At 36.7% G+C, this 26,321-nt stretch overlaps 2 protein-coding genes across 2 annotated transcripts in view; one reads left to right on the top strand and one right to left on the bottom strand.

Moving 5' to 3' along the window:
* The window catches only part of LOC120426037 (tyrosine-protein phosphatase non-receptor type 4), a 46,091-nt gene extending 19,986 nt beyond the window's left edge, over positions 1–26,105 (top strand). Inside the window, exons 2-10 of the mRNA XM_039590716.2 lie at positions 7,932–8,628; positions 12,053–12,261; positions 12,328–12,480; positions 12,543–12,694; positions 12,763–13,074; positions 20,435–21,072; positions 21,133–21,760; positions 25,008–25,185; positions 25,252–26,105. Of these exons, the coding sequence (XP_039446650.1) occupies positions 8,019–8,628; positions 12,053–12,261; positions 12,328–12,480; positions 12,543–12,694; positions 12,763–13,074; positions 20,435–21,072; positions 21,133–21,760; positions 25,008–25,185; positions 25,252–25,602 (3,231 nt within the window). The 5' untranslated portion in view covers positions 7,932–8,018 and the 3' untranslated portion in view covers positions 25,603–26,105. The remainder of the gene's footprint in view (positions 1–7,931; positions 8,629–12,052; positions 12,262–12,327; positions 12,481–12,542; positions 12,695–12,762; positions 13,075–20,434; positions 21,073–21,132; positions 21,761–25,007; positions 25,186–25,251) is intronic.
* LOC120426036 (uncharacterized) lies at positions 1,237–7,118 on the bottom strand. Its single transcript, XM_039590714.2, has 14 exons — positions 6,710–7,118; positions 6,122–6,651; positions 5,721–6,047; positions 5,155–5,646; positions 4,772–5,080; positions 4,206–4,697; positions 3,820–4,131; positions 3,595–3,741; positions 3,371–3,517; positions 2,982–3,293; positions 2,446–2,904; positions 2,044–2,382; positions 1,776–1,929; positions 1,237–1,711 (listed from the first exon to the last, which is right to left on the bottom strand). The coding sequence occupies exons 1-14, from the start codon at positions 6,771–6,773 to the stop codon at positions 1,239–1,241; spliced, it is 4,557 nt and encodes a 1,518-aa protein (XP_039446648.1). The 5' UTR covers positions 6,774–7,118; the 3' UTR covers positions 1,237–1,238.
* Positions 26,106–26,321: the final 216 nt, after the last annotated feature.

Genomic DNA, 26,321 nt, shown 5'->3' with positions numbered 1-26,321 from the left:
TTGCATGTTCTTTTACATCTGTTTTTAGTAATTCTTTCGGCCTGCGACAAAAACGACAGTAAAATGTAGCGTTAAACCCAGCTGCGAAAGACAACACCGTGTGAATGCCAAGGTTATCGCCTTGAAAGTAACATAATACACACTTTAACGTTATGACTTTGCCTCCTACCTTAACTTCAACTCCTTCTAGCTCTAACTGTTTAAATTTATCGATTAATACAGAAATTAACTCGTTTATACCAACATTCTTGATATCAACTTTTTTTGCCATCCCAGCTACGAAAATATTTTTTAGTTTAGAAGATTGTTCTGGCGGAAGAGTAGGAAAATTATAGTAAAAACCACAAACAGAATGCCTATTGCAATGCGAGCTCTGGCTATCGTTAACCTCAAATTCATCGGCGTACAGAGATATGGGAATCAAATACTTATAATAATTATAACTTGCTTTTATCTCATTCCATTTAGTGCCATTTACAACGTTACTGATGTTTGGCAAACTTTCTAATTTTCTTGTATTTTGAATTGTTATTTCAAGTGTGTTCGGAGCCTCAAAAAAGGATTTTATTTGCGCTGCAATCGGCATGACTATCATACCATTTTGGATTTCCTCGTCAAAGTCGATAGTTTTTTTGACTGTTTTCTTATCAATAATTACAACTTCTGGCATTGGCAATCCTAGCTGTATGCTTATGGTTTTGAAAATATTGTAATCTGAATTAATACCATCAAAGAGAGATCTTATTTTACTAGTCAATCTTTTGAATGAAAATTCGTTTTCAGCGCTGGGGAATTCCAAATCAAAAGTTTCGATTTCGTCGGCGACTTTAGATAATATTTGAGAAATGTTACATTGGATAGAATGGACATCTTTCCGGGAAAGGTTTGCTTTAGAGTGAAGATCAAGTGTAAACAATAATGAGTCTTTGTCAAGTGCTTCTAGATTTGCAGTTGCAGGTGTTTCAATGATTTCTTGAATTTCCAATGTTGGTATTTTTGGCTCCGGTGGCGAGATAATCGGCGTACTATTTGACTGGTTCACTAATCTAACTTGTTCATTGCAACTGTTTGATGAGCGATGGTGGTTGAGTAGGTGTTTCTTAAATGGGTAAAACAGTGAAAAATTTTGCTGGCAACTTTCAAATGTACATTTATAACGGTATTCTGTAGGCACTTTATGATCTTGAGTCAAATGAGATATGTATTCGGAAGCTGCTGCGAATTGCCTGATGCACGATTCAATCATGCATTGAATCATCTTGCTTAGTTTGCAGAAACCGGTTGACCTTAGTGATGGCGCTGTACGTATCTTTCCGCTCCAATCCGTAAACCGTGCAGCTTAGAAATTGCCACACCAGACGCGATAGTTTCGAAAAAGGAAAACCGAAAACTGCGGTTAACTTTATAAGGATATCAACCGCCCTTGCTGCTGAGTTGACTTCATACTGTAACGGTTCACAGCACACGAAGAATTTCCCCGCAAAATTTTCCGGTCCAGTTCCTAAGAACACGAGTTTTGGCACCTTCGGGAAACCCTGCGCTGTGTACGCCGCGTACAGTGACTCAACGGTCTCGCGGACCTCAGCTTCGTTCGCAGCAAACAAGATGCTATCGTCTTGGGCACCAAGTATAGTTGGCTTATATTTTCGCCCAGCCGTAATTGGTGGTAGAATAGTGTTGAGAATCAGTATGAGGCTGTAGACTTTGGTATCTGAAATTGAGTTAAAAATAAGTTAAACTATGAAAAAGAATTATATAAATAAAATAATACACACCGTTGTCCTCACTATCAAGAAGCTGAAGCAACCTGATTTTAGAAGGATCGACAGCCTTCTTTTTGATGTACGGGCGAAGCTCTGAGCAGATCGAAATTAATCGATCAATACCGCTGGATTTGTCCGGGAATAGACGCTCGAAGTCAAGGTCGACCTAATGAAAAGAAAGTTGATAATGAAAAATACTTTACGCGTTGGGAGGTTCTAAAGCCACGGCTTTTGAATAAATCCGTATGGATTTGGTTAAGATATAGTTTGGAAAACATACCAGTTGATATCCGCAAGGTTCCTGATAATGGGGGAAATCCTTCAGCAATTTCGGAACCTGTATACAATTTCGAAGGTACCTGTTGCGGTCCACGAAACTGGCTGGCCACCTATCTAGAACCGTGGTCCATGGGACGCAATTCGCCAGGAGCCACTTCGTTTCCGCACAGATGTCCTCCTCGTCTTCGCTTTCGCCGCCAGAGATTCCGTTTAGGCTGTTCGCGAGGGCGTTTTCCTTTCCCTGGTCCTTCTTCGCAGCTTGCTTCAAGTTGCCAATCTTATTAGCTATCTTTCCGCCGTGGTTCTTGCGATCCCCGCCACGAGGAATGAAGTACGTGTTCTAAATAAAGATTGGGTTACATTGTGATTAATTTGGGTTTAAAACATGTTCTCCTTCATTTACCTCTTTTTCGTTCGGTAGCAGCGTGGTTAGAGCCAACGTATACAGCTCGAGGTCACTTTTGGTAAGCTTCGATTTCTGATTGCAGTGATATTCGGCAATGATCTTCACGAGTTTATTTTGTCTTGATTCAGATAGCTCTCCTATCTTGGCTTTGTCCAAAATGTCTAGCCCTTCCAAGCTTTTGGTCAAAAGAGTTTTCAAAAGGTTAGGAGTGAACAACGGTGACCGCTGGCTAGCCGACGTTTGTGGTTCTTCCGTCCCTCCGCCGTTGATAATGTAGTATATATTCTGCGGTGTGGCCGCAGTCTGAGACTGGATTGTAGCTTGAGCAATTCCCGGTGTAAACACCTGGATGAGATTGCCCGAGCTCCCGACCTGAGCCAATTGGGAACTGTTGATGATGGCCAGCTGCTGTGTCAGGTTCTGGTGACTCACCCGGTGTTGATCGAGCCCAGCGTTCTGTAGTTGAAAAAAAAAAATAAAACATAGTTGCTGAAGAACTGTTTGTTTACATTTGCGTGTATTGAAATACTAACCTCTTCGGAATCGTCCGACTGCTGATGGCCAAACACTTGACCAGTTCCCGGCGAGGCAACCTGGATCAGATTGCCCGAGCTCCCGACCTGGGCCAGCTGCTGTTTCAGGTTCTGGTCACTTGGCCGGAGTTGATGGCGCGCGACGACCTCAACCTTTACTTGTTGTTGTTCGGAATCGTCCGACTGCTGATGGCCAAACACCTGACCAGCTCCCGGCGAGGCAACCTGGATCAGATTGCCCGAGCTCCCGACCTGGGCCAGCTGCTGTTTCAGGTTCTGGTGACTCGGCCTGTGTTGATCGAGCCCAGCGTTCTATAGTTGAAAAAAAAAAAGAAAACATAGTTGCTGAAGAACTGTTTGTTTACATTTGCGTGTATTGAAATACTAACCTCTTCGGAATCGTCCGACTGCTGATGGCCAAACACTTGACCAGTTCCCGGCGAGGCAACCTGGATCAGATTGCCCGAGCTCCCGACCTGGGCCAGCTGCTGTGTCAGGTTCTGGTGACTCACCCGGTGTTGATCGAGCCCAGCGTTCTGTAGTTGAAAAAAAAAAATAAAACATAGTTGCTGAAGAACTGTTTGTTTACATTTGCGTGTATTGAAATACTAACCTCTTCGGAATCGTCCGACTGCTGATGGCCAAACACTTGACCAGCTCCCGGCGAGGCAACCTGGATCAGATTGCCCGAGCTCCCGACCTGGGCCAGCTGCTGTGTCAGGTTCTGGTGACTCACCCGGTGTTGATCGAGCCCAGCGTTCTGTAGTTGAAAAAAAAAAAATAAAACATAGTTGCTGAAGAACTGTTTGTTTACATTTGCGTGTATTGAAATACTAACCTCTTCGGAATCGTCCGACTGCTGATGGCCAAACACTTGACCAGTTCCCGGCGAGGCAACCTGGATCAGATTGCCCGAGCTCCCGACCTGGGCCAGCTGCTGTTTCAGGTTCTGGTCACTTGGCCGGAGTTGATGGCGCGCGACGACCTCAACCTTTACTTGTTGTTGTTCGGAATCGTCCGACTGCTGATGGCCAAACACCTGACCAGCTCCCGGCGAGGCAACCTGGATCAGATTGCCCGAGCTCCCGACCTGGGCCAGCTGCTGTTTCAGGTTCTGGTCACTTGGCCGGAGTTGACGGCGTCCGGTGTTCTGTAGTTGGACAAATAGAAAACAAAGTTGCTGAAGAACTGTTTGTTTACAATCACGCGTATTGAAATACTAACCTCTTCGGAATCGTCCGACTGCTGATGGCCAAACACTTGACCAGTTCCCGGCGAGGCAACCTGGATCAGATTGCCCGAGCACCCGACCTGGGTCAGCTGCTGTTTCAGGTTCTGGTCACTTGGCCGGAGTTGATGGCGCGCGACGACCTCACCGTGATGGTATTCAACCTTTATTTGTTGTTGTTCGGAATCGTCCGACTGCTGATGGCCAAACACTTGACCAGCTCCCGGCGAGGCAACCTGGATCAGATTGCCCGAGCTCCCGACCTGGGCCAGCTGCTGTTTCAGGTTCTGGTCACTTGGCCGGAGTTGATGGCGCGCGACGACCTCAACCTTTACTTGTTGTTGTTCGGAATCGTCCGACTGCTGATGGCCAAACACCTGACCAGCTCCCGGCGAGGCAACCTGGATCAGATTGCCCGAGCTCCCGACCTGGGCCAGCTGCTGTTTCAGGTTCTGGTCACTTGGCAGGAGTTGACGGCGCCCGGTGTTCTGTAGTTGGACAAATAGAAAACAATGTTGCTGAAGAACTGTTTGTTTACAATCACGCGTATTGAAATACTAACCTCTTCGGAATCGTCCGACTGCTGATGGCCAAACACTTGACCAGTTCCCGGCGAAGGCAACCTCAAGAACTGGGCCAATTGTTGTTCCAGGTTCTGGTCACTTGGCCGGAGTTGATGGCGCGCGACGACCTCACCGTGATGGTATTCAACCTTTATTTGTTGTTGTTCGGAATCGTCCGACTGCTGATGGCCAAACACCTGACCAGCTCCCGGCGAGGCAACCTGGATCAGATTGCCCGAGCTCCCGACCTGGGCCAGCTGCTGTTTCAGGTTCTGGTCACTTGGCCGGAGTTGACGGCGTCCGGTGTTCTGTAGTTGGACAAATAGAGAACAAAGTTGCTGAAGAACTGTTTGTTTACAATCACGCGTATTGAAATACTAACCTCTTCGGAATCGTCCGACTGCTGATGGCCAAACACTTGACCAGCTCCCGGCGAGGCAACCTGGATCAGATTGCCCGAGCACCCGACCTGGGTCAGCTGCTGTTTCAGGTTCTGGTCACTTGGCCGGAGTTGATGGCGCGCGACGACCTCACCGTGATGGTATTCAACCTTTATTTGTTGTTGTTCGGAATCGTCCGACTGCTGATGGCCAAACACTTGACCAGCTCCCGGCGAGGCAACCTGGATCAGATTGCCCGAGCTCCCGACCTGGGCCAGCTGCTGTTTCAGGTTCTGGTCACTTGGCCGGAGTTGATGGCGCGCGACGACCTCAACCTTTACTTGTTGTTGTTCGGAATCGTCCGACTGCTGATGGCCAAACACCTGACCAGCTCCCGGCGAGGCAACCTGGATCAGATTGCCCGAGCTCCCGACCTGGGCCAGCTGCTGTTTCAGGTTCTGGTCACTTGGCCGGAGTTGACGGCGTCCGGTGTTCTGTAGTTGGACAAATAGAGAACAAAGTTGCTGAAGAACTGTTTGTTTACAATCACGCGTATTGAAATACTAACCTCTTCGGAATCGTCCGACTGCTGATGGCCAAACACTTGACCAGCTCCCGGCGAGGCAACCTGGATCAGATTGCCCGAGCACCCGACCTGGGTCAGCTGCTGTTTCAGGTTCTGGTCACTTGGCCGGAGTTGATGGCGCGCGACGACCTCACCGTGATGGTATTCAACCTTTATTTGTTGTTGTTCGGAATCGTCCGACTGCTGATGGCCAAACACCTGACCAACTCCCGGCGAGGCAACCTGGATCAGATTGCCCGAGCATCCGACCTGGGTCAGCTGCTGTTTCAGGTTCTGGTTACTTGGCCGGAGTTGACGGCGTCCGGTGTTCTGTAGTTGGACAAATAGAAAACAAAGTTGCTGAAGAACTGTTTGTTTACAATCACGCGTATTGAAATACTAACCTCTTCGGAATCGTCCGACTGCTGATGGACAAACACCTGACCAGCTCCCGGCGAGGCAACCTGGATCAGATTGCCCGAACTCCCGACCTGGGTCAGCTGCTGTGTCAGGTTCAGGCTAATTGGCCTGTGTTGCCGGCTCGCGGTGACCTCTTCGTTGTTGGTTTGAATCCTTCTACGCTGCTTCCGAAGATCAGACAAAGTCGCGCCTTTAACTCGATACTGTTCGGAATTGTCCGACTGCTGATGGCCAAAAACTTGACCAGTTTCCGGTGTGGCGACCTGGATCAGGTTGCCCAAGCTCCCGACCTTGGCCAACTGGGAACTGTTGGAAATGGCCAGTTGTTGTGCCAGGTCCTGGTTAATCTGCTGCATTTGACGGCCACGGTTTAAATCCGCCGGCTGCGGATGGCCAAACACTTGACCAGTTTCCGGTGTGGCAACCTGGATCAGATTGACCGGATTTTTGATCTTGGTCTGTTGATTAATTAAGCGTTGCGGTCTCTGTTGATCGGATTGTTTTTTCTGCGAAGCTGTTTTAAATAATTAATTAAATGTTTAGAAGCTTATCTGGGTATTTTGATAACTTACCGTCCATGAAATTTTGTAACTCTAATGAGATCAGCAGATCTTCATCGTTCTCCATATTTTTCATACTAAATCGTTCACGTAAACTTCATCTGTCAGATGAGACACTAAGAAAATGATTTCGTTGAAGTTACGTGAAAAAGCTCATGAAAGTTACACGGAAAACCCCAGTGGAAAAATATCATAAAGTTTTTCACATAACTTCAACGTGAATGTATTTTTTTTTCCAGAACGCATTCACATTGTTTTTACGTGTGTCACGTAAAACGGGTCTATCAAGCTTGGCTAGCCGCAAATTGGAGTTACGTGAATTTTCAAGTAGCATTAATGTGTTGATTTTTATGAGTGTTGGCGATTAGGAGCCGACCACGCATGACGTCCCGTTAAGCTGCGTTTGCGAAATTGGTTTTGTGGCGGCTTTTGTGGTTAAACGCTGTTGCGGTAGCATGATCGTGGAAGCGGGACTGAGAGTGACTGAGGAAAATGTTAATCGCGAGTGTGTAAACACGAAAACGTGTTCGACGCTGAGAGTGTCAATAAGAAGAGAAGAGCAGTTTAATTTGAGGCATGAATATTCAGGCGGAATAATTGTAGTTGCTGAGAGCAAATATTTTGATATTTTAAAAACCCTGAACAAGCCTAAGTTTTAGCATTTGAATGAAAAATGTGTTTTGAAATGCATTTTACACTGTTGTTGTCAGTTGTTTTAAAAAAATCAGTTTTAGAAAATGTAAGATTTGACAAAAACATTTTTTTTTTTGTGAATTCACTAAAATTCAAAATATTTTTGAAATAAACCCAAACATGTTGAAAATTATTCTATACGCAGTGGAATGTATGTTAAACATATTTAAGCTGATTGTACTTGAGTTTCGTTGAAATTTTGAAGCATGTTTTTTTGTAATATTATTTTTCGAGCCGATTTAATTATGAATTTCATCCAACGAGTCAAATATTAAATTTGGGATTTGGAATAAGATTTCTATTTTTATTCAAAAGATCATTATTCGTTTGCAAATTTTATGACCCTTCTTCTCTTTATTTAATTTAAAATAAATACGAATTTTGGGAAATTTAATAATTGTGATATAAAGCTAACTAAATGTCGTCAAAACTTTTTCATTTCAATAAAATTCTAATTCTAATATTCGTCATTCTAAAAACGAGCGTAACAGCAGTAAAAAAAAGTTAACATAAATTTATATTTTTGTCTTTTTTCACGCAGAAAAACGCATCACCCCGCGTTCGACGCCGGTGGACGCCGACCACGACGACGACGAGGCCGCCGGCACCGCTGCTATGGCCTGCTGCGATGCTTGAGCGGGTCCGGATCGGTGGTTTCAGCGGAACGTACAAAGTGAGAAGTGCCGAGCTGGCGCGCGACAAGAAAGCCGCGTCCTCCCTGGCGGCGTCGACGACCAAAGCCGTGACGGTTCTCTTTCTCGATGACACCACCCACACCTTCCAGCTAGAGAAAAAGGCCAAGGGCCACGAGCTGCTGGAGCAGGTCTTCCGCCATCTGGAACTCTCCGAGCGGGACTACTTTGGGCTTCAGTTTCAACCGAAATGCAGCAGCAGCTCCAAGGGAAAGCCGGTGGTCGTCGATGTCGTCGGTGACAACGGGAGTTCCGGCAGTTCCGGAAGTGGCGCCGCCAATGCCAATGCGGGATTGCTGGTGGGCCCGGGACGGTGGCTCGATCCGAAAAAACCCTTCCGGAAGCAGTGGAACTCGGTCCGGCTGTCCGGGGAGGCGTGCGCGACGCTCTCGTTCCGGGTCAAGTTCTACGTGACCGATCCGAGCCGATTACACGAAGAGTATACGAGATATCAGTTTTATCTGCAGATAAAGCGCGATATTTTCAGGGGGAAACTTCCGGTGGGGCTGAACACCGCCTGTCTGCTCGCTAGTTACACAGTGCAGTGTGAGTATTAATTATTATTATTATATTTTATTTTTGAAAATCATCTCTCTTCGAATTTCGTGAAAATCAGTCCAAAGTTTTAAATGTGATAAATGATGTGAAAGAATCTGAAGTCCATTTACTGTACGACCCCTTTTATTTCTTAACTCTCGAAAAATTACGTGTTTCTCAAAAATTTTCAGCCTTGCAATTTGGTCAAAATTTTGTGTCAAACAGACTTTTGGGAAAAATTGGGTACCCGATGGCAAATTAAAATTTCCGAAGAAAATGATTTTTAAAAATTTATAAATTTCTAATATTTTGAATTTTTGTATTTCCAAAATTTTAGAATTTTTAAGAATTATTGTCACGATGTTACATTTTTTTTCAACATTTACTTTTTTTTACATAAGGCTAGTACAAATTTTATTTAAAGTTTTTGTCCCCCCCCCCCCCCTCCCCTTCAAAGTTGGCCCGAAAAATCAGGGGGCAAAAAAATATTTTTTCAAAAAACTTCAATATTTTCATGAAAATTTAAGTGCATTTAGTTAAAATCAATTTAAAATGAATTCCCCTGCGTTTAGAATCATTTTTAGCATGTTTGGGTTGATTTAAAAATCTTTTGAATTTTTGAAAATTTTCGATGTCTACTATCACTAAAGTTTTTTTTTCGCTAAAATTTTTGTTTTCGTCAAATTTTACATTTTTTGAAAACTTTTATTGCAAAACAACTGAACTAGTGTAAGATACATTTTAAAACACTTTTTCCATGCAAATGTTGAAACTATGGCATGTTATTTTAATATTTATATTTTTTTATTTTTTTGCCCCCCCTCGACTCCGGCCAGACCCGAGAGACAAAAACTTAAAAAATATTAGCATCGGCCTAATTTACAATTTTGAAAATTTTAACAGTTTTTACAATTTGTACATTTGTTATAATTTTCACCATTTTTACATTTTTCAGTTTTTAATGTTACAATTTTTACAGTTTTTTTAATTTTTACAATTTTGAAATTGTTTGAATTTTAATTTTTTTAAGCTTTTAATTTTTACAGGTTTTACAATTTTTAATTTTTTTACATTTTTTACAATTTTAACGATTTTTGCAATTTTTGCTTTTTTTAAATGATTTACAATTTTCATATTTTCTCATATTTTTTTATTTTAGAATTTTTATAATCTATAATTATTTTTTTTATTTATTTTTTATTTTTCAATTTTAAATATAGAATTTTTACAATTTTTACAAGTTTTACATTTGTTTACATTTTTTACATGCTTTACAATTTTGATATTTTTAACAGTTTTTAAAATATGTATACTTTTCATTTTTTAGTTTTTAATTTTAAAATTTTTTACAATTTTTGCAATTCTAAAATTTGTTTTTTTGCATTTTTTCATATTTTTAAATGTTTTACTATTTTTAGATTTTCTTGCATATTTTATTATATTTTATTTCAAGAATTTTAAGAATTTTAATATTTTTATAAATTTTAAGAATTTTAAGAATTTTATAAATTTTAAGAATTTTAAGAATTTTAAGAATTTTAAGAATTTTTAGAATTTTTAGAATTTTAAGAATTTTAAGAATTTTAAGAATTTTAAGAATTTTAAGAATTTAAGAATTTAAGAATTTTAAGAATTTTAAGAATTTCACGAATTTTAAGAATTTTAAGAATTTCAAGAATTTTAAGAATTCCAAGAATTTCAAGAATTTTAAGAATTTTAAGATTTTTAAGAATTTTAAGAATTTTAAGAATTTTAAGAATTTTAAGAATTTTAAGAATTTTAAGAATTTTAAGAATTTTAAGAATTTTAAGAATTTTAAGAATTTTAAGAATTTTAAGAATTTTAAGAATTTTAAGAATTTTAAGAATTTTAAGAATTTTAAGAATTTTAAGAATTTTAAGAATTTTAAGAATGTTAAGAATTTTGAGAATTTTAAGAATGTTAAGAATTTTAAGAATCCTAAGAATTATAAGAATTTTAAGGATTTTAAAAAATTTAAGAATTTTAAGAATTTTAAGAATTTTAAGAATTTTAAGAATTTTAAAAATTTTAAGAATTTTAAGAATTTTAAGAATTTTAAGAATTTTAAGAATTTTAAGAATTTTAAGAAGTTTAAGAATTTTAAGAATTTTAAGAATTTTAAGAATTTTAAGAATTTTAAAAATTTTAAAAATTTTAAGAATTTTAAGAATTTTAAGAATTTTAAGAATTTTAAAAATTTTAAGAATTTTAAGAATTTTAAGAATTTTAAGAATTTTAAGAATTTTAAGAATTTTAAGAATTTTAAGAATTTTAAGAATTTTAAGAATTTTAAGAATTTTAAGAATTTTAAGAATTTTAAGAATTTTAAGAATTTTAAGAATTTTAAGAATTTTAAAAATTTTAAGAATTTTAAGAAGTTTAAGAATTTTAAGAATTTTAAGAATTTTAAGAATTTTAAGAATTTTAAAAATTTTAAGAATTTTAAAAATTTTAAGAATTTTAAAAATTTTAAGAATTCTAAGAATTTTGAAAAATTTAAAAATTTTAAGAATTTTAAGAATTTTAAAATTTTTAAGAATTTTAAGAATTTTAAAGATTTTTAATTTTTTTAAAAATGTTAAGAATTTTAAGAATTATGAGAATTTTAAGAATTTTAAGAAGTTTAAGAATTTTTAGCATTTTAAGAGTTTTAAGAATTTTAAGAATTTTAAGCATTTTAAGAATTTTAAGAATTTCAAAAATAATAATTTTTTTAAGAATTTTAAGAATTTTAAGCATTTTAAGAATTTCAAGAATAAAAAAAATAGAAAATCTTATAAATTTTAAGAATTTCAAGAATTGCTAGAATTTTTAGAATTTCAAGAGATTCAAGAATTTGAATAATTTAAAGAATTTCATTCATTTCAAAAAAATCAATAATTTTAAGAATTTTAAAAACTGGAGGAATTTTAAGAATTTCAAGAATTTCGAGAATTTTAAGAATTTTAAGAGTTGCAAGAATTTTAAGAACATGAGAAGTTTTAAATTTTTTAAAAAAATTCAAGAATTTCGGGAATTTAGTAAATATTTTAAGAATTTTGAGAATTTTAAGAATGTTGAGAATTTTGAGAATTTTAAGAATATAATAATTTTAAAAATTAGAAATATCAAATTTTTTAAAGAAATTTAATTTAAAAAAAAGAATTTTTAAGAGTTTTAAGTATTTTAAGAATATCAAGAATTTCAAGAATAAAGAAAATAGTTTCCAGAATTGCATTAATTTTAAAATTGAAAAAAAAATTTAAAGAATTTTAAGCATGTTTAGCATTTAAAAAAAACTCAAGCATTTCAAAAAAAATAAACTCTTCCGGAATATGAAGAATCAACCATTCTTGATTTTAATGAAATTTAATGAATTCAAATTGGACAATTTAATTACAATTTTCACAAATTTATTCTCTGAACTCCTCAGCTGAACTGGGCGACTACAACCCGCTGGAGCACACCCACGGCTATCTGGCCGACATGCAGCTACTCCCCGAGCAGAACGAGGACACCGAGCACCGGATATCGGAGCTGCACAAGCTACACCGCGGCCAGCTGCCGGCCGACGCCGAGTACAACTACCTGGAGCACGCCAAGCGGCTGGACATGTACGGGATCGATTTCCACCGGGCCACGGTAAGGGAGTCTTTTGTAGAGTTGGTGATCTTTTGATGCTAATGTTGCGTGCTAATTTATTTTTAGGACTCGGCCGGCAAGGAACTCAGCTTGGGAGTGTCCTCGATAGGTTTACTAGTCTACCAAAACGGTATTCGCATCAATACCTTCTCCTGGTCCAAAATGGTCAAGGTGTCCTTCAAGCGGAAAGATTTCTTCATCCAGCTACGCCGGGAACCGGTAAGTGTGTCTCCTCTGAGCTGTAACCTCTAACAAACTCACTGTAACGATCTTACCCACAGTCGGAAAGCTACGACACCCTGCTCGGCTTCAGCATGGGTGCCCACCGGAACGCCAAGTCACTGTGGAAGGCCTGCGTCGAGCATCACTCGTTTTTCAGACTGCAACGACCGCACCGTTCACCACGATTCCTGCCATTAACCTTAGGTTCTAGGTAGGTTGCCCAACAACAGAGTTAAAGATCAATTCCTGTTGAAACAACATTATTCCCTCGTTCCGTAGATTCCACTATTCCGGCCGCACCGAACTGCAAGCCGTCCAGGAGAGCCGCCAGCGCGGCAAGGTGGCCAAGATCTTTATCCGATCGCCCAGTAAACGAATGATGCTCAGTGCAAGCCAGCCGCAGTCACCGCTGCTGAACGGTGGTGGTGGTGGTGGTGAGGGAAGTAACGGAAGTGGTGGGAATAGTAATGGCAACGGGAAGAATCAGCTCTCGCTGTTGTCGTTGACGAAGGGCAGCCGGGCCGGGTACGACAAGGTCACATCGAAGACGCCGTCGATTCCGAGGAAGGCGTGGGAGCAGCAGGGTGATGAGTGAGTTGATTGTTATTTTTTCTTCAAATATATGAAATTCTTTAGTTCTTATATTTAGTTCTATAGTTGGCAGGCCAAGTGCGAATGATGCTGATGATACCTCTTCAGTTGACGCTCAGGCGAGGAACATCCTGGAAGGAGCGTCACTGACTACGTCCGTAGTCCTGTTAGATCATACTTGATCAAGACAGTATAGCTCTGGTTCCTTGCAAGTGTCCTATTTTCTTACCTCCACGTTGGCTTGGTTTTCATGATGACCTAGCTGGTGGCCTGTGGAAACGGATCGTAAACCTTTGACCACCGTGGGTCAAAGTCGAGACGGCTAAAAGAAAGGGGCGCGACAATGTGGGAAAGGGAAGTAATTTGTGATTGTAGACGGTATTGTTTTGATTCGCAGTATGTTGAGTCAACTGCTGTGGATGTACCTGAACGTTGCAGAACGGGGTTTCCTCTCTCCTTTCCATTTCCAGCTACCACCTATCTTCTGTTTATTTTGTTTCACTGATTTTCTTACGCGGCTCTGTTTACTATCCTCCATTTGATTTCCATTTTACTCATTTGATTCTCTTATTTCTCAACGCTTTTTCACTCTATTTTACCAATTGATGCTGCTGTAACATACTTTCTGCTTTCCCTGCTTTCCCCCTTCCCAATCAATCAATCAATCAATCCTTAATTTGGCAGTCAATTTTGTTTATCATGTGCCTTTTCTTTATTTGTCTATTTGAATAATTCAATATTCTTTTTGGGCCAATATTCAAATTTGGGCCTATAAATTGCCCTCAATACTATCCAACCTTGTTTGTTACCTCTATTTATTAACTGTTGTTAATTTCTTTATCTACTTCATAAATTACTATCTTTCTTTTACTATTGATTCTTCAAATAGTATATTTCTTTCACTGTCCATTGTTTTCAATCTTTACCCTTTTCTTCAAACAAATGAGGTTCGAGCCCTTACTCATTTTTTGGAGTGATCAAAGAATTAACACAAATATTACTATTGTACTTTTGACAAACTTTTATAAAATGCTTAGGACCAAAATTGTAACAAAACACCGCGACAAAAGAAATAGCAACATAAAAACACGACTCAACACTAGGAAAGATTTCAGGAGAAAACAAAACACAGTAAAATAACAACTAGTTTTTGAATTCAAACTAAAAATAAAACAGTTTTTGCTTTAATGAAAGTTGTTAGGCACACTATAAATGGTTAGGCGCTTATACTTACATCAAACCCTACGTAATGTACCACCCCCGGCCGAGTTAAAATGCGTAACCGGAAAAGAAGGTGTGCATGCCTGGCACGAACACTCAAAGCGTGTTCTAGCGTGCTGCTCGTACTGACTCAGAGCAAGGGTGAGATGTAGGTGTAAGGGCAGTGCGTGTTCGTCGGGAACCTAGTGCATAAGATCGGTCAAGGCCCGTTCTTACACTGAAAATTGCGAATTGCGAATCTTATATTTAGTTCTATAGTTGTACAATCCTTTTTTTATTCTTCAATATAATAGAAATACAAATTTCTTGAATTCAAAACCGTAAAAAACATAAAATAAAATCAAACATTTTTAAATGCCACCATTTTTACCGCCATCTTATATTACAAAAAATGAAATAACATTTGGAATATTTTTGAAGTTATATTTTAAGTAATATACCCAAATTTTGTATACATTCTACACGAGTTATCAGAATTTTACAAACAGAGTTTCTTGAAAAGGTGATGGTTTAGACAATTTTTTACCTGTTTTTTTATTTCAAATTTTTAACCCTTAATACTCAATCGTGTGCTTCTGAAAAAAAAATCGGAGAGATCAGTTTTCGTCCAAGGTTTGTGTTCAACAATTCCCAAAAAAAAAACGGGTGCAAAAAAAATTACTGAATATATAAATTTTCATTAAAAACATTTTAATACTTGATTGTAAACTATTTCGAATACATTGGGCCAGACGTGCATCCGCTCTAACTCCTCTTTTAGAAGAACTTGTTTAGCATTTGGCGTAGATGATTCCCAGCATGTTATGCCAGTGTTTAGAGTATACTAATTACGCTAATCTTTGAGGCTCCCGAAGACCCCGAGAGGCTATATTATAAACCAAGTGTGGGTAAGAACCGTTAAGTGCACTCAAAGAGCTCTTAAGACGTTCTTCTTGAGAGCTTTTGAGAACAATCACATGAAAATATACCTGAGGTCGGTTTTTCCAATGAACCAATGTTTTCTACACATTATTCATGCTTAAAACAAGACGACATTACTTTAAACGTAAATGCCAACCAGAACAAGCTGAGTGCGGTTAAGAAGAGCTCTTAGTGTCGATGCATGTCTGCATTGGGCACTGTTAGACTGTTGGCAATATTTTAATTTTGGGGCCACAGACCCGAAAAAAAATAGACGAAAAATTACTATATATTTTTTTTTTGCGTTTTGACCGTGTCTGGACCAAAGAGCCTTTTGTCTGAAAATATTTTTATCGGATTCCTCGGAAAATTTCACATAACTTATCAAAAAATTGGCGATGCCGAACCGTACGTTTTTGAGGTATGATTTTTTGAAAATAAAAACTAAGTTTTTCGACGCGCCACGTGCAAAGACAGGAAAATGACGAAATCGGCAAAAAATCAACTTTTTCTACTAAAACTGCCATAACTTTAAAATTTGACTTATAGATGTTTGGATATCAAAATTTTCGTAATTGAAAGGCGCAACTTTTAGTACCGTAAAACGGGGTGACTTTGATAGCCGGGGTGACTTTGATAGGTTTGCGATTTTTCCGCATAATGAAGAGTACAATTAAAATACGTAAGGAATGGTTCAGAAACATACTGACCGTGGTAGAGAAGTGTTCAAAGTACCTCATGAAGAACTTTTCATAAATTTTTGAAAAGTTTATAAAGTTAGTTAACTATAGTTAAGAAAATGTGGATGAAAGTCATTATTTTAAACTTCTCAAAGTATCATGATTTTCTCAATGAACATGATTTTTAATCGGAAAACGGAATGCATTTTCGGATTCTTTGGGCAATTTTCCACTAGGAGAAAATTAAATAAGTTTATAAATAATAAATAATATGTGTTTTTGAAACACAATTAAAAAAAATCTCCAAATTTATAGGCAAATTCAGTTGAACAAATTTCATGTAAAATGTGAAAACTTGTGATTCGTGCTTCGAATTCAGTTTAAAATGCAATATAAATCGATAATTTTATAAACAAAACTATTTTTAACAAATTTCAGGCAAAATTCCGACTTTTTAACAATTTTACCTAAAATTTATATGTATTTTGTTGCAGGCCAAGTGCGAATGATGCTGATGATACCTCTTCAGTTGACGCTCAGGCGAGGAACATCCTGGAAGGAGCGTCACTGACTACGTCCGTAGTCCTGTTAGATCATACTTGATCAAGACAGTATAGCTCTGGTTCCTTGCAAGTGTCCTATTTTCTTACCTCCACGTTGGCTTGGTTTTCATGATGACCTAGCTGGTGGCCTGTGGAAACGGCTCGTAAACCTTTGACCGCCGTGGGTCAGAATCGAGACGGCTAAAAGAAAGGGGCGCGCCAATGTGGGACAGGGAAGTAATTTGTGATTGTAGACGGTATTGTTTTGATTCGCAGTATGTTGAGTCAACTGCTGTGGATGTACCTGAGCATCGCAGAACGGGGTTTCTCTTCTTTTCATTGCAGCTACCACCTATTTTCTGTTTATTTTGTTTCACTGATTTTCTAACGCGGCTTCTGTTTACTATCCTCCATTTGATTTCGATTTTACTCATTTGATTCTCTTATTTCTCAACGCTTTTCCACTCTATTTTACCAATTGATGCTGCTGTAACAAACTGTCTGCTTTCCCTTAATTTGGCAACGATATCAATTTTGTTTATCATGTGCCTTTTCTTTATTTATCTATTTGAATAATTTCTCATCTTCCCTGTGAATTGCCCTCAATACTATCCAACCTTGTTTGTTACCTCTATTTATTAACTGTTGTTAATTTCTTTATCTGCTTCATAAATTACTATCTTTCTTTCACTATTGATTCTTTACACAGTATATTTCTTTCACTGTCCAATGTTTTCAATCTTCACCCTTTTCTTCAAACAAATGAGGTTCGAGCCCTTACTTAATTTTTGGAATGATCAAAGAATTAACACAAATATTACTATTGTACTTTTGAAAAACTTTTATAAAATGCTTAGGACCAAAAATTGTAACAAAACACCGCGACAAAAGAAAAAGCAACAGATAAACACGACTCAACAATAGGGAAGATTTCAGGAGAAAACAAAACACAGTAAATAACAATTAGTTTTTGAATTCAAAATAAAACTAAAATAGTTTTTGCTTTAATGAAAGTTGATAGGCACACTTTAAATGGTTAGGCGCTTATACTTACATCAAACCCTACGTAATGTACCACCCCCGGCCGAGTTAAAATGCGTAACCGGAAAAGAAGGTGTGCATGCCTGGCACGAACACTCAAAGCGTGTTCTAGCGTGCTGCTCGTACTGACTCAGAGCAAGGGTGAGATGTAGGTGTAAGGGCAGTGCGTGTTCGTCGGGAACCTAGTGCATAAGATCGGTCAAGGCCCGTTCTTACACTGAAAATTGCGAATTGCGAATTGCGAATTTATATGTATTTTGTTAAAAAGCTTATAAACTTAGTTAACTTAATATAAACATTGATTTTTTTTCTTACAAACTATATCAGCTACTTTAGTGATGGTACATTTAACGTACAAATAAAGTTTGAACATCTTAAATATGATTTTAACAAGAAAAACTATGACTATCAAAGTCACCCCGGAATTAAAACCAAGAATTTTTAACGTAACTATTTTTCTAAACACTATTGAAAAAACTTTTTTCCAAAATAGTGCATGGACTTTGTGTGGCCTACCCCAGTACATGTTTTAAAAATAATAATCTTAAGAATAACCTTACCTGTTGGAAAATATTCTAAAAACAAATTGAAATCCTATCAAAGTCACCCCGGTTTACGGTACCATAACATGTATAGGTCATCGCTGAAATTTTAAAGTTATCGCAGTTTTAGTAGAAAAAGTTGATTTTTTACCGATTTCGTCATTTTTCAGTTTTTGCGCGTGGCACGTCGAAAAACTCAGTTTTTATTTTCAAAAAATCGTATCTCCGAAACGTACGGTTTGACATCGCCAATTTTTTTATAAGTTTTGTGAAATTTTCCGAGGAATCCGATAAAAATATTTTCAGACATAGGCTCTTTGGTCCAGACACGGTCAAAACGCCATTTTAAGTTTTCATGCGACTATTTCAAATGTTAAGCTAGATTTTTGAAACTTCTTACTTTTTTTCTCAAATAGCCAAACTCATCACCTTTCTTTTGCGTCTAAGACAGCTAAAATCGGATTAAATGGCGCGGAGATATGATTGAAAAAAGAGGTATTTGCGAAAAATGACGAAAATTGCCATTTTTCGAACCACCCTAGCACGATGTAGGTCACCCTAAAGGTCAAATAAAAAATACGGGTCTAATTATTTTGGCCAAGGAACCCCCAGGAAAATTTTCAGCCCGATCGGAGAACTTTTTTTTCGATATAGGCTCTTTTCAAATGGAATTACTGTGTAATAATGTATTTGTGACACTTTTTTCTTTAAAATTTATAATGTTTGTCTTCCAATATTTTTTTTAATTCTCAATCTTTTTTATATATTTTTCATAGGTAGTTTTGCATTTATTTTTGCATTTATACATTTTTTGAACTCTGATTTGATTAAGTATTTTTCAGTTTTAAAATTCTTAATTTTTATTTTATATTTTTTATTTTGTACTTAAGAATATTTCTTATTTTAAAATTAAAATTGTTAAAAAAATTTGAATTTTCAAATATCCTATGTATTGATTTCTAATTTCTGATTTTTTAAAAATTTATGATTTTGAATTCCCACAATTTTAATTTTATAAATGCGTTTTTTTGTATTTTTTTAAAATTTGAGTTATCCGGAAAATTTAATGTTTTTCTGCGCATTAATTTTCTGCCATTCAACTAACTTCCCATATAATTATTCTGCCATTTTAATATTCTGCTGTTCAAATACTCTGCCAAGGGACCATCTATAAACCACGTGGACACTTTTTTGGAAAACTTGAACCGCCCCCCCTCGGGGACAATTGACCATACAAAAAAAACTTTTTTGTATGGAGCGTGGACAATCGCCATACCCACTCCCCCCCTTATGTATCTACGTGGTTTATGGATGGTCCCCAACTAACTTTTCTGCCATTTAATTCTGCTGTCAACGCTACCGACTAACTATTCTACCATTTATTTTTTCTGCTGGTTAACTTTCTGCCATTTAATTTTCTGCTATTTAATTTTATCCAAGTCATCAGGAAATTTTAATGTTTATTATGCCCATTTCTGCCATTTTGCTATGCTGTCATTCAACTCTCCTTCCATATGACTATTCTGCCAATAAATTATTCTGCCATTGAAATATTCTGCCAAATAATGTTTCTGCCATTCAATTATTCTGCCATCTAACTACTCTACCATTTAATATTTCTGCCGACTTACTATTCTGTCATTTGATTTTTCTGCTGTTTAACTTTCTGCTATTTATTTTTTTCTGCCAGTCAACTTTCTGCCATTTAACTTTTCTGGCCTTTAGTTGTTATGCCTTTTGATTTTTCGTCTTTTTAATTTTCTGCTTATTGACCTTTTCTGCCATTTAAAATTCTGCCAATTGCCCTTTTCTACCGTTAAATATTTGGCCATTTAGTTTTCTGCCGATTGAAATTTCTGCCATTCAGCATTCGACCGATCGTTTTTCTACCGATTGATCCAACCCCCTTATTTAGCATAAGGAACACTGGAACACTATTGCTCAATAGTATGGTAAATCATGAAGGTAGCCGTCTAATTTGTTCTGGAAAACTCTATAAAACCGATCATTTGAATATAACATAAAACTATTATGAAGGGAAAGAGATGAAGACTCCGTCACGGTCCATTAATTTATATTTTTTAAAATTTGTATGAGAAGTGTGATCAATACGATGGAGAGTCATTAAATCGCCAAAGTTTTTGTTACGTAAATTATGCAAATATGACCAAAATAGATAAATATTAATGCCTTTTTGCTCTCATCTATTATATAGACGGGAATCCCAACAAGCTTAGAGCATTAGAGCACAAGGGCATCGATATACATAATGGAAAGTGTAAAGATTTAAAATGCTTTGAAAATCTTTTGTAATCGTCTTAAGAATATATTGGACAAAAAACCTTTCAAAATATGTACTTTTTAATAAGTCTTTTTTATGGAAAAAAGTTACAGAATTGTAAATAAACCATGGCATCTTTGTCTCCCAAAACAGTCCCACCTTCATCGAGCACTGTGCCCGCACGTACGATGCCCAGATTCCTACCATGTTCGACTCCCCGCCGGCCTACAACGGCATCAACAACCCGGAAAACGTCGTCCCCAACGAGGAGGGTCTCGTCACGATCCGGCTAGTCGCCGACGAGCAGGGCCGCTTCGGGTTCAACGTCAAAGGCGGGGTCGACCTGAATCTCCCGATTCAGGTTTCCCGCGTGGCTCCGCACACTCCGGCGGACCGCAGCACGCCCCGAATCTGCGAGGGTGACCAGCTGGTGCTGATAAATGGGCGCGACGTGGGCACGATGATGCACGAACAGGTCGTGGCGCTGATTAGGGCGTCCCGCCAGGGTGGCGAGTTGATGCTGACGCTGAAGCCGAACGCGTTGGTGGATTATTCGGAGGAGGAACCGCTGTATCAGTACGTTCCGGACGAGTGTGACATCGTGCGCGGGACGGAACTGAACGGGGATCAACTGTTTACGCAGTCGCTTCTGCTGCTGAGTGATGGTTTGGCGTCGGGGTCGCTGCTGGCGCAGTACGAGCAGATGTACCGGAAGAACGCGGACCTGGCGATTACGGAGGCCAGGAAGAACGAGAACGTCAACAAGAATCGCTACCGGGATATTTCGCCTTGTGAGTGATGCTGTTAGTTATTGGGTTTTGAAAGATTAACTAACTCTATCCTATCTTCAGATGATTGTACAAGGGTTGTGCTGCTGAACGCCGAAAGTGGTGACTACATCAACGCAAACTACGTCAACATGGAGATTCCGCCGAGCGGAACGATCAACCGGTACATCGCAACCCAGGGGCCACTTTCGACGACCGTCAACGATTTTTGGCGCATGGTCCAGCAAGAGAGCAGCCACTTGGTGGTCATGCTAACGACAGTCATGGAACGAGGTCGCCCGAAATGCCACCAGTACTGGCCATCGGCGGACGAGGAACCGCTCCAGCTGTCGGAAGGATTCTCCATCAAGTGTCTTAGCGAGAAGCCGGACGAAACGGGCAGTTTCGTGTTTCGGGATCTGGTCATGACGGACGAAAAGTCGAAAGAAACGCGCGTAATTCAGCACATGCAGTACCTGGCCTGGCCGGATCACGGCGTTCCGGCCGATCCGGATCTGTTTCTGCAGTTTACCGAGAAGGTCCGGGCGGCGCGGAATACCACCCTGCTGCAGGAGATCGAGGCCAGCTTGAAGAACGTCAAGCTGCGGACGATGGACGACAACGGCGGGCTGGACATGTCGGAACGACGCGTCGTCCACACCGACAGCGACGAGAGTCCGAACGATATGCCGTCGTCGACGTCGGTGCATCAGTAAGTTTGGATTGTGCCTTGATTCAACTCGCATGTTACTAGATCGTAATTTGGCAACAGTAAGTCGTAATTTGTCGATTGAGATCATTTCATCGTAATTTGTCGATCTACCATCCACAAATTACGACCTACGATCGCAAAAATCTCGATTTGTCTTCGAAGCTTGTTTTCAAAAACACAGCGATTCTGGAGCAACATTTGAAAAGGGCGGTACGACATTGCTCTTACGGCCTCTCATTACTCGCGTTTAAATGGGACGAAAGGTAAAAAAATTAAAAATACCAAGGAATATAAAAACCTAAATTTCAATAGATCATTTTTTTAATGATTTTAAACAGTTCAAAAATTTTGATAATATTTAAAGCATTATTTTTTTGAAGAAGTTAATTTGAAAGTACAAAAAATAAAAATTAATTCAAATAAAACATTAATAAATTTAAAGCTTTAATAATTTAAAGCTTTTAAAAGATTTTTTGTCTAAAAGAGCTAAAAAATTTCAACAATTTAAATTGTTTTTGATTTACTGCATTTTAGAATTTTGGAATTCAAAAACTAAGAATTTAAAATATTTTTAGAATTTTATAATGTATAATTTTAGAATTTTACAATATTAGAATTTTCGGAATTAAAGATTTTTAAATTTTGAGAATTAAACAATTTTTCAATTTTAAAATTATAGAATTAAATATTTTTTAATTTAATTTTTTTTCAATATGAGAATTTTGGAATTATTGAATTTTTGACTTGAAGATTTTAGAATTATAACATTTTTAGAATGTATAATTGTTGAATTTTAAAATATTAGAATTTTTGGAGCTTTAGGTTTTGATTTTTTTAGAATTTTTGCAATTTTAAATTTTTTATTAAAGAATTTTAGAATTTAAAAATTTTTTAATTATAGAATTTTACAATTTTACAATCATAGGATTTTAGAATTAAAGAATTTTAGAATTTAAAGTAAAAAAAAATGGAATTTTAAGAATTTTAGAATTTTATAATCATAGGATTTAAAATATTTAGAATTATGAAATTTTAGAATTTTAGAATTTTGGAATCTTAAAATTTTAGAATTTTAGAATTATATATTTAAGAATTTTATATTTTAGTATTTTATATTTTAGAATTTTAGATTTTTACAATTTTACAATTTTACAATTTTACAATTTTACAATTTTACAATTTTACAATTTTACAATTTTACAATTTTAGAATTTTAGAATTTTAGAATTTTACAATTTTACAATTTTACAATTTTACAATTTTACAATTTTACAATTTTACAATTTTACAATTTTACAATTTTACAATTTTACAATTTTACAATTTTACAATTTTACAATTTTACAATTTTACAATTTTAGAATTTTAGAATTTTAGAATTTTAGAATTTTAGAATTTTAGAATTTTAGAATTTTAGAATTTTAGAATTTTAGAATTTTAGAATTTTAGAATTTTAGAATTTTAGAATTTTACAATTTTACAATTTTACAATTTTACAATTTTACAATTTTACAATTTTACAATTTTACAATTTTAGAATTTTAGAATTTTACAATTTTACAATTTTACAATTTTACAATTTTACAATTTTACAATTTTACAATTTTACAATTTTACAATTTTACAATTTTACAATTTTACAATTTTACAATTTTACAATTTTACAATTTTACAATTTTACAATTTTACAATTTTACAATTTTACAATTTTACAATTTTACAATTTTACAATTTTAGAATATTAGAATTTTAGAATTTTAGAATTTTAGAATTTTAGAATTTTAGAATTTTAGAATTTTAGAATTTTAGAATTTTAGAACTTAAGAATTTTAGAATTTTAGAATTTTAAAATTTTAGAATTTTAGAGTTTTAGAGTTTAAGAGTTTTAGAATTTTTGAATTTCAGAATTTTTGAATTTTTAAATTTTTAAATCTTTAATTTTAGAATTTTAGTATTTCAGAATTTTAGAATTTTAGAATTTCAGAATTTTAGAATTTCAAAATTTTAGAATTTTAGAATTTCAGAATTTTAAAATTTTAGAATTTTAGAATTCTGAATCTAAGAATTTTTTAATTTTTGATTTTTCGTATTTTATAATTTTATAATCTAGAAGTATGGAATTTTATTTTAGGTCATTTTTGAATTTTTGAACTCTTAAAATTGAGAATTTTGACCTTCAGCATTTAACATTCCATTGCATTCCAGAAGCATTCCAGAACATTAACATTTTTAAATTTTTGAATATTTCAGTTTTAAACTTTGAATCGGTTTTTTGAATTTTTGAGCATTAATTTTATTTTGTATTTTTTTTTAGAATTAGTATTTTTTTTAAATTCTTAAAGATAGAAATTTAGTTTTTTTATCTCTTTAATTCTAAAATTTTAATTACATTTTTTTTTTAAGTCAAATCAAATTGTTTGCTCAACCGCTTTACCTTAGCGTTCTCTATTGCGAGATCCATACTCAAAACTAGGTGTAAAAAAAGCTTGAACAGATTTTTAAAAAATTTTGACAAATATGAAATTTTTCACAAAGTCCCGTATTTTAAAATATACTTCTATTTTCATTCTTTGCAATATTTCAGTCACACGGCTCGAAATTTTGAATAGATTGATTACAATAACTGTCTAACAAATGTTTAAAACAACGATTTCTTTTTATTTTCAAACTTTTATAATTTGCAATATCGGTATCAAGCGACGCATTTTTACAGATTTTCACTATATTACAATTATTTTCATCGTTAAATACTCAAATTTTCACTCACAAAATGTTGTTAAAATTTCAGTATTTGTATTCTTTTTTTTTTAATACAGTGAAATCTTATCGAAGGTCGATGCGTATTTATAATAATTATAACTTGAGTATTATCTAAAAAAATATACGGCAAATTTTGATTATTCAACACTAATAATTATAATGTGTAGAAATCTCTACGAAATTTTGCTCCGTCTCTGAAAAAAATTCGCTTCGGGAAATTTATGCTCAAAAAAATAACGTTTTGTTCTCAAATATAACTTCAAACATGCAAAATGTTAAATCCAAGATGGTGGCCAAAATGGCGATTATGAAAGACAGCAAAAATGCATTTGATAATGTAACAAGCAATAAATCTCTCAAGGTTTACTAAAATGTAGTCGCAGATATCGAACTTGACATCAAAAATATAAAATAAAAAAAATAAGATTTTGTTTTTGTCTTTGATTCGATTCGATTTGCAGTTTCTAAATTGTTTAATTTATTGCAGATATATCAGCGCAGCTAATCCGCCAATCATCGTGCACTGTTCGGCCGGAATCGGTCGAACGGGCGTCCTCATCCTGATGGACACGGCGCTGGCCCTGATGGAAACGAAAGAGCCAATCTATCCGCTGGATATCGTGCAAGCGATGCGTGACCAGCGGGCCTGTATGGTGCAGAATGTGGTAAGTGGAAACAATCTTCAAGCAAACATTATACATTCCGTAACTTCATGCTTTTTCCCCTCACAGAGCCAATACCGTTTCGTGTGCGAGTGCATCTGCGCCGCGTACAAAAAGATGGTCACCCAGGAGGCGTCCGAACCGCGCATCAAAACTCCCTCCGTGATAGCTGCTGCTGCTCCACCGTCGTCCAACCTGCCCACCACTCTCAACGGGCAAAATTCGCCGACCTCGTCCTCGTCGTCATCATCGCCCACCGACGAGGAGCAACCGGAACGGCGCCGTGCTCCCCTGGCGGCCGAGACGACCAGCCTGACGACGACGCCAACCACGACCAACGTGACGCCGACCAGCGGCAACGAAGAAGACGACGAACCGAAAACGGTTACGAACTGTGGAGGCGGCGCGGAAGGCTCTTGATTAGAAACCGACGTTTGAATGGTTGTGCTTTGGTTGAAACGTATCCAGTATCCCCAGAATTTAAGTTGATTCCTTTTTGTTTTATCTAACGCCCCATCTCCGTATCTTCTCAACTGTAACGAGCGTGCAGCTACGTATATTTATGAACCCCGTATGTAAAAATACGCATAGTTTCACTCGTAGAGATTGTGTGATTCACCTGCATATAATATCATATTATGGTAATTATTTAACCTAAACACTTTTTAACAGTATCATTTAATCAGTGCTACGTGTTTAAGTCATCATTATCAATCGGTAGAGTAGATTTCTGCGAGCGAAGAATTTAACAAACTGCGTCCGTTAGTTAACCCTTGAAAAAAAACTTGTGCGTCCCCTTTTCCCCACTTTGCGTAAGGTATACTGTCTGAAATCGAATAAAAAATGTGTTTTGTCAATTTCTTCAAGAATGATCTTTCAACTCAGAATTTAAAAAATATATATATAAAATTGTATTTAACGTATTCCAGTGTTGTTTGTTGCCGGCAGAGAAATATCACAAATCATAAGGCCGACGCAAATATTTTTCAATGTTTTTGTTTCTCGACTCTGGCCGGGGTCGAAGCCTCATAAAAATTGAAAAATAATAATATTGAAACAACAAGTCATAAGTCATTTTTTCGTTCGTTCATGGAAAAATATTTTGAGATGCATTTTACACTAGTTCAGTTGTTTTGCAA

Source organism: Culex pipiens, chromosome 3 (assembly GCF_016801865.2).
Source record: "Culex pipiens pallens isolate TS chromosome 3, TS_CPP_V2, whole genome shotgun sequence".
NCBI classification, from domain to species: domain Eukaryota; kingdom Metazoa; phylum Arthropoda; class Insecta; order Diptera; family Culicidae; genus Culex; species Culex pipiens.
This window is presented reverse-complemented; position numbering and strand designations above follow the sequence as displayed.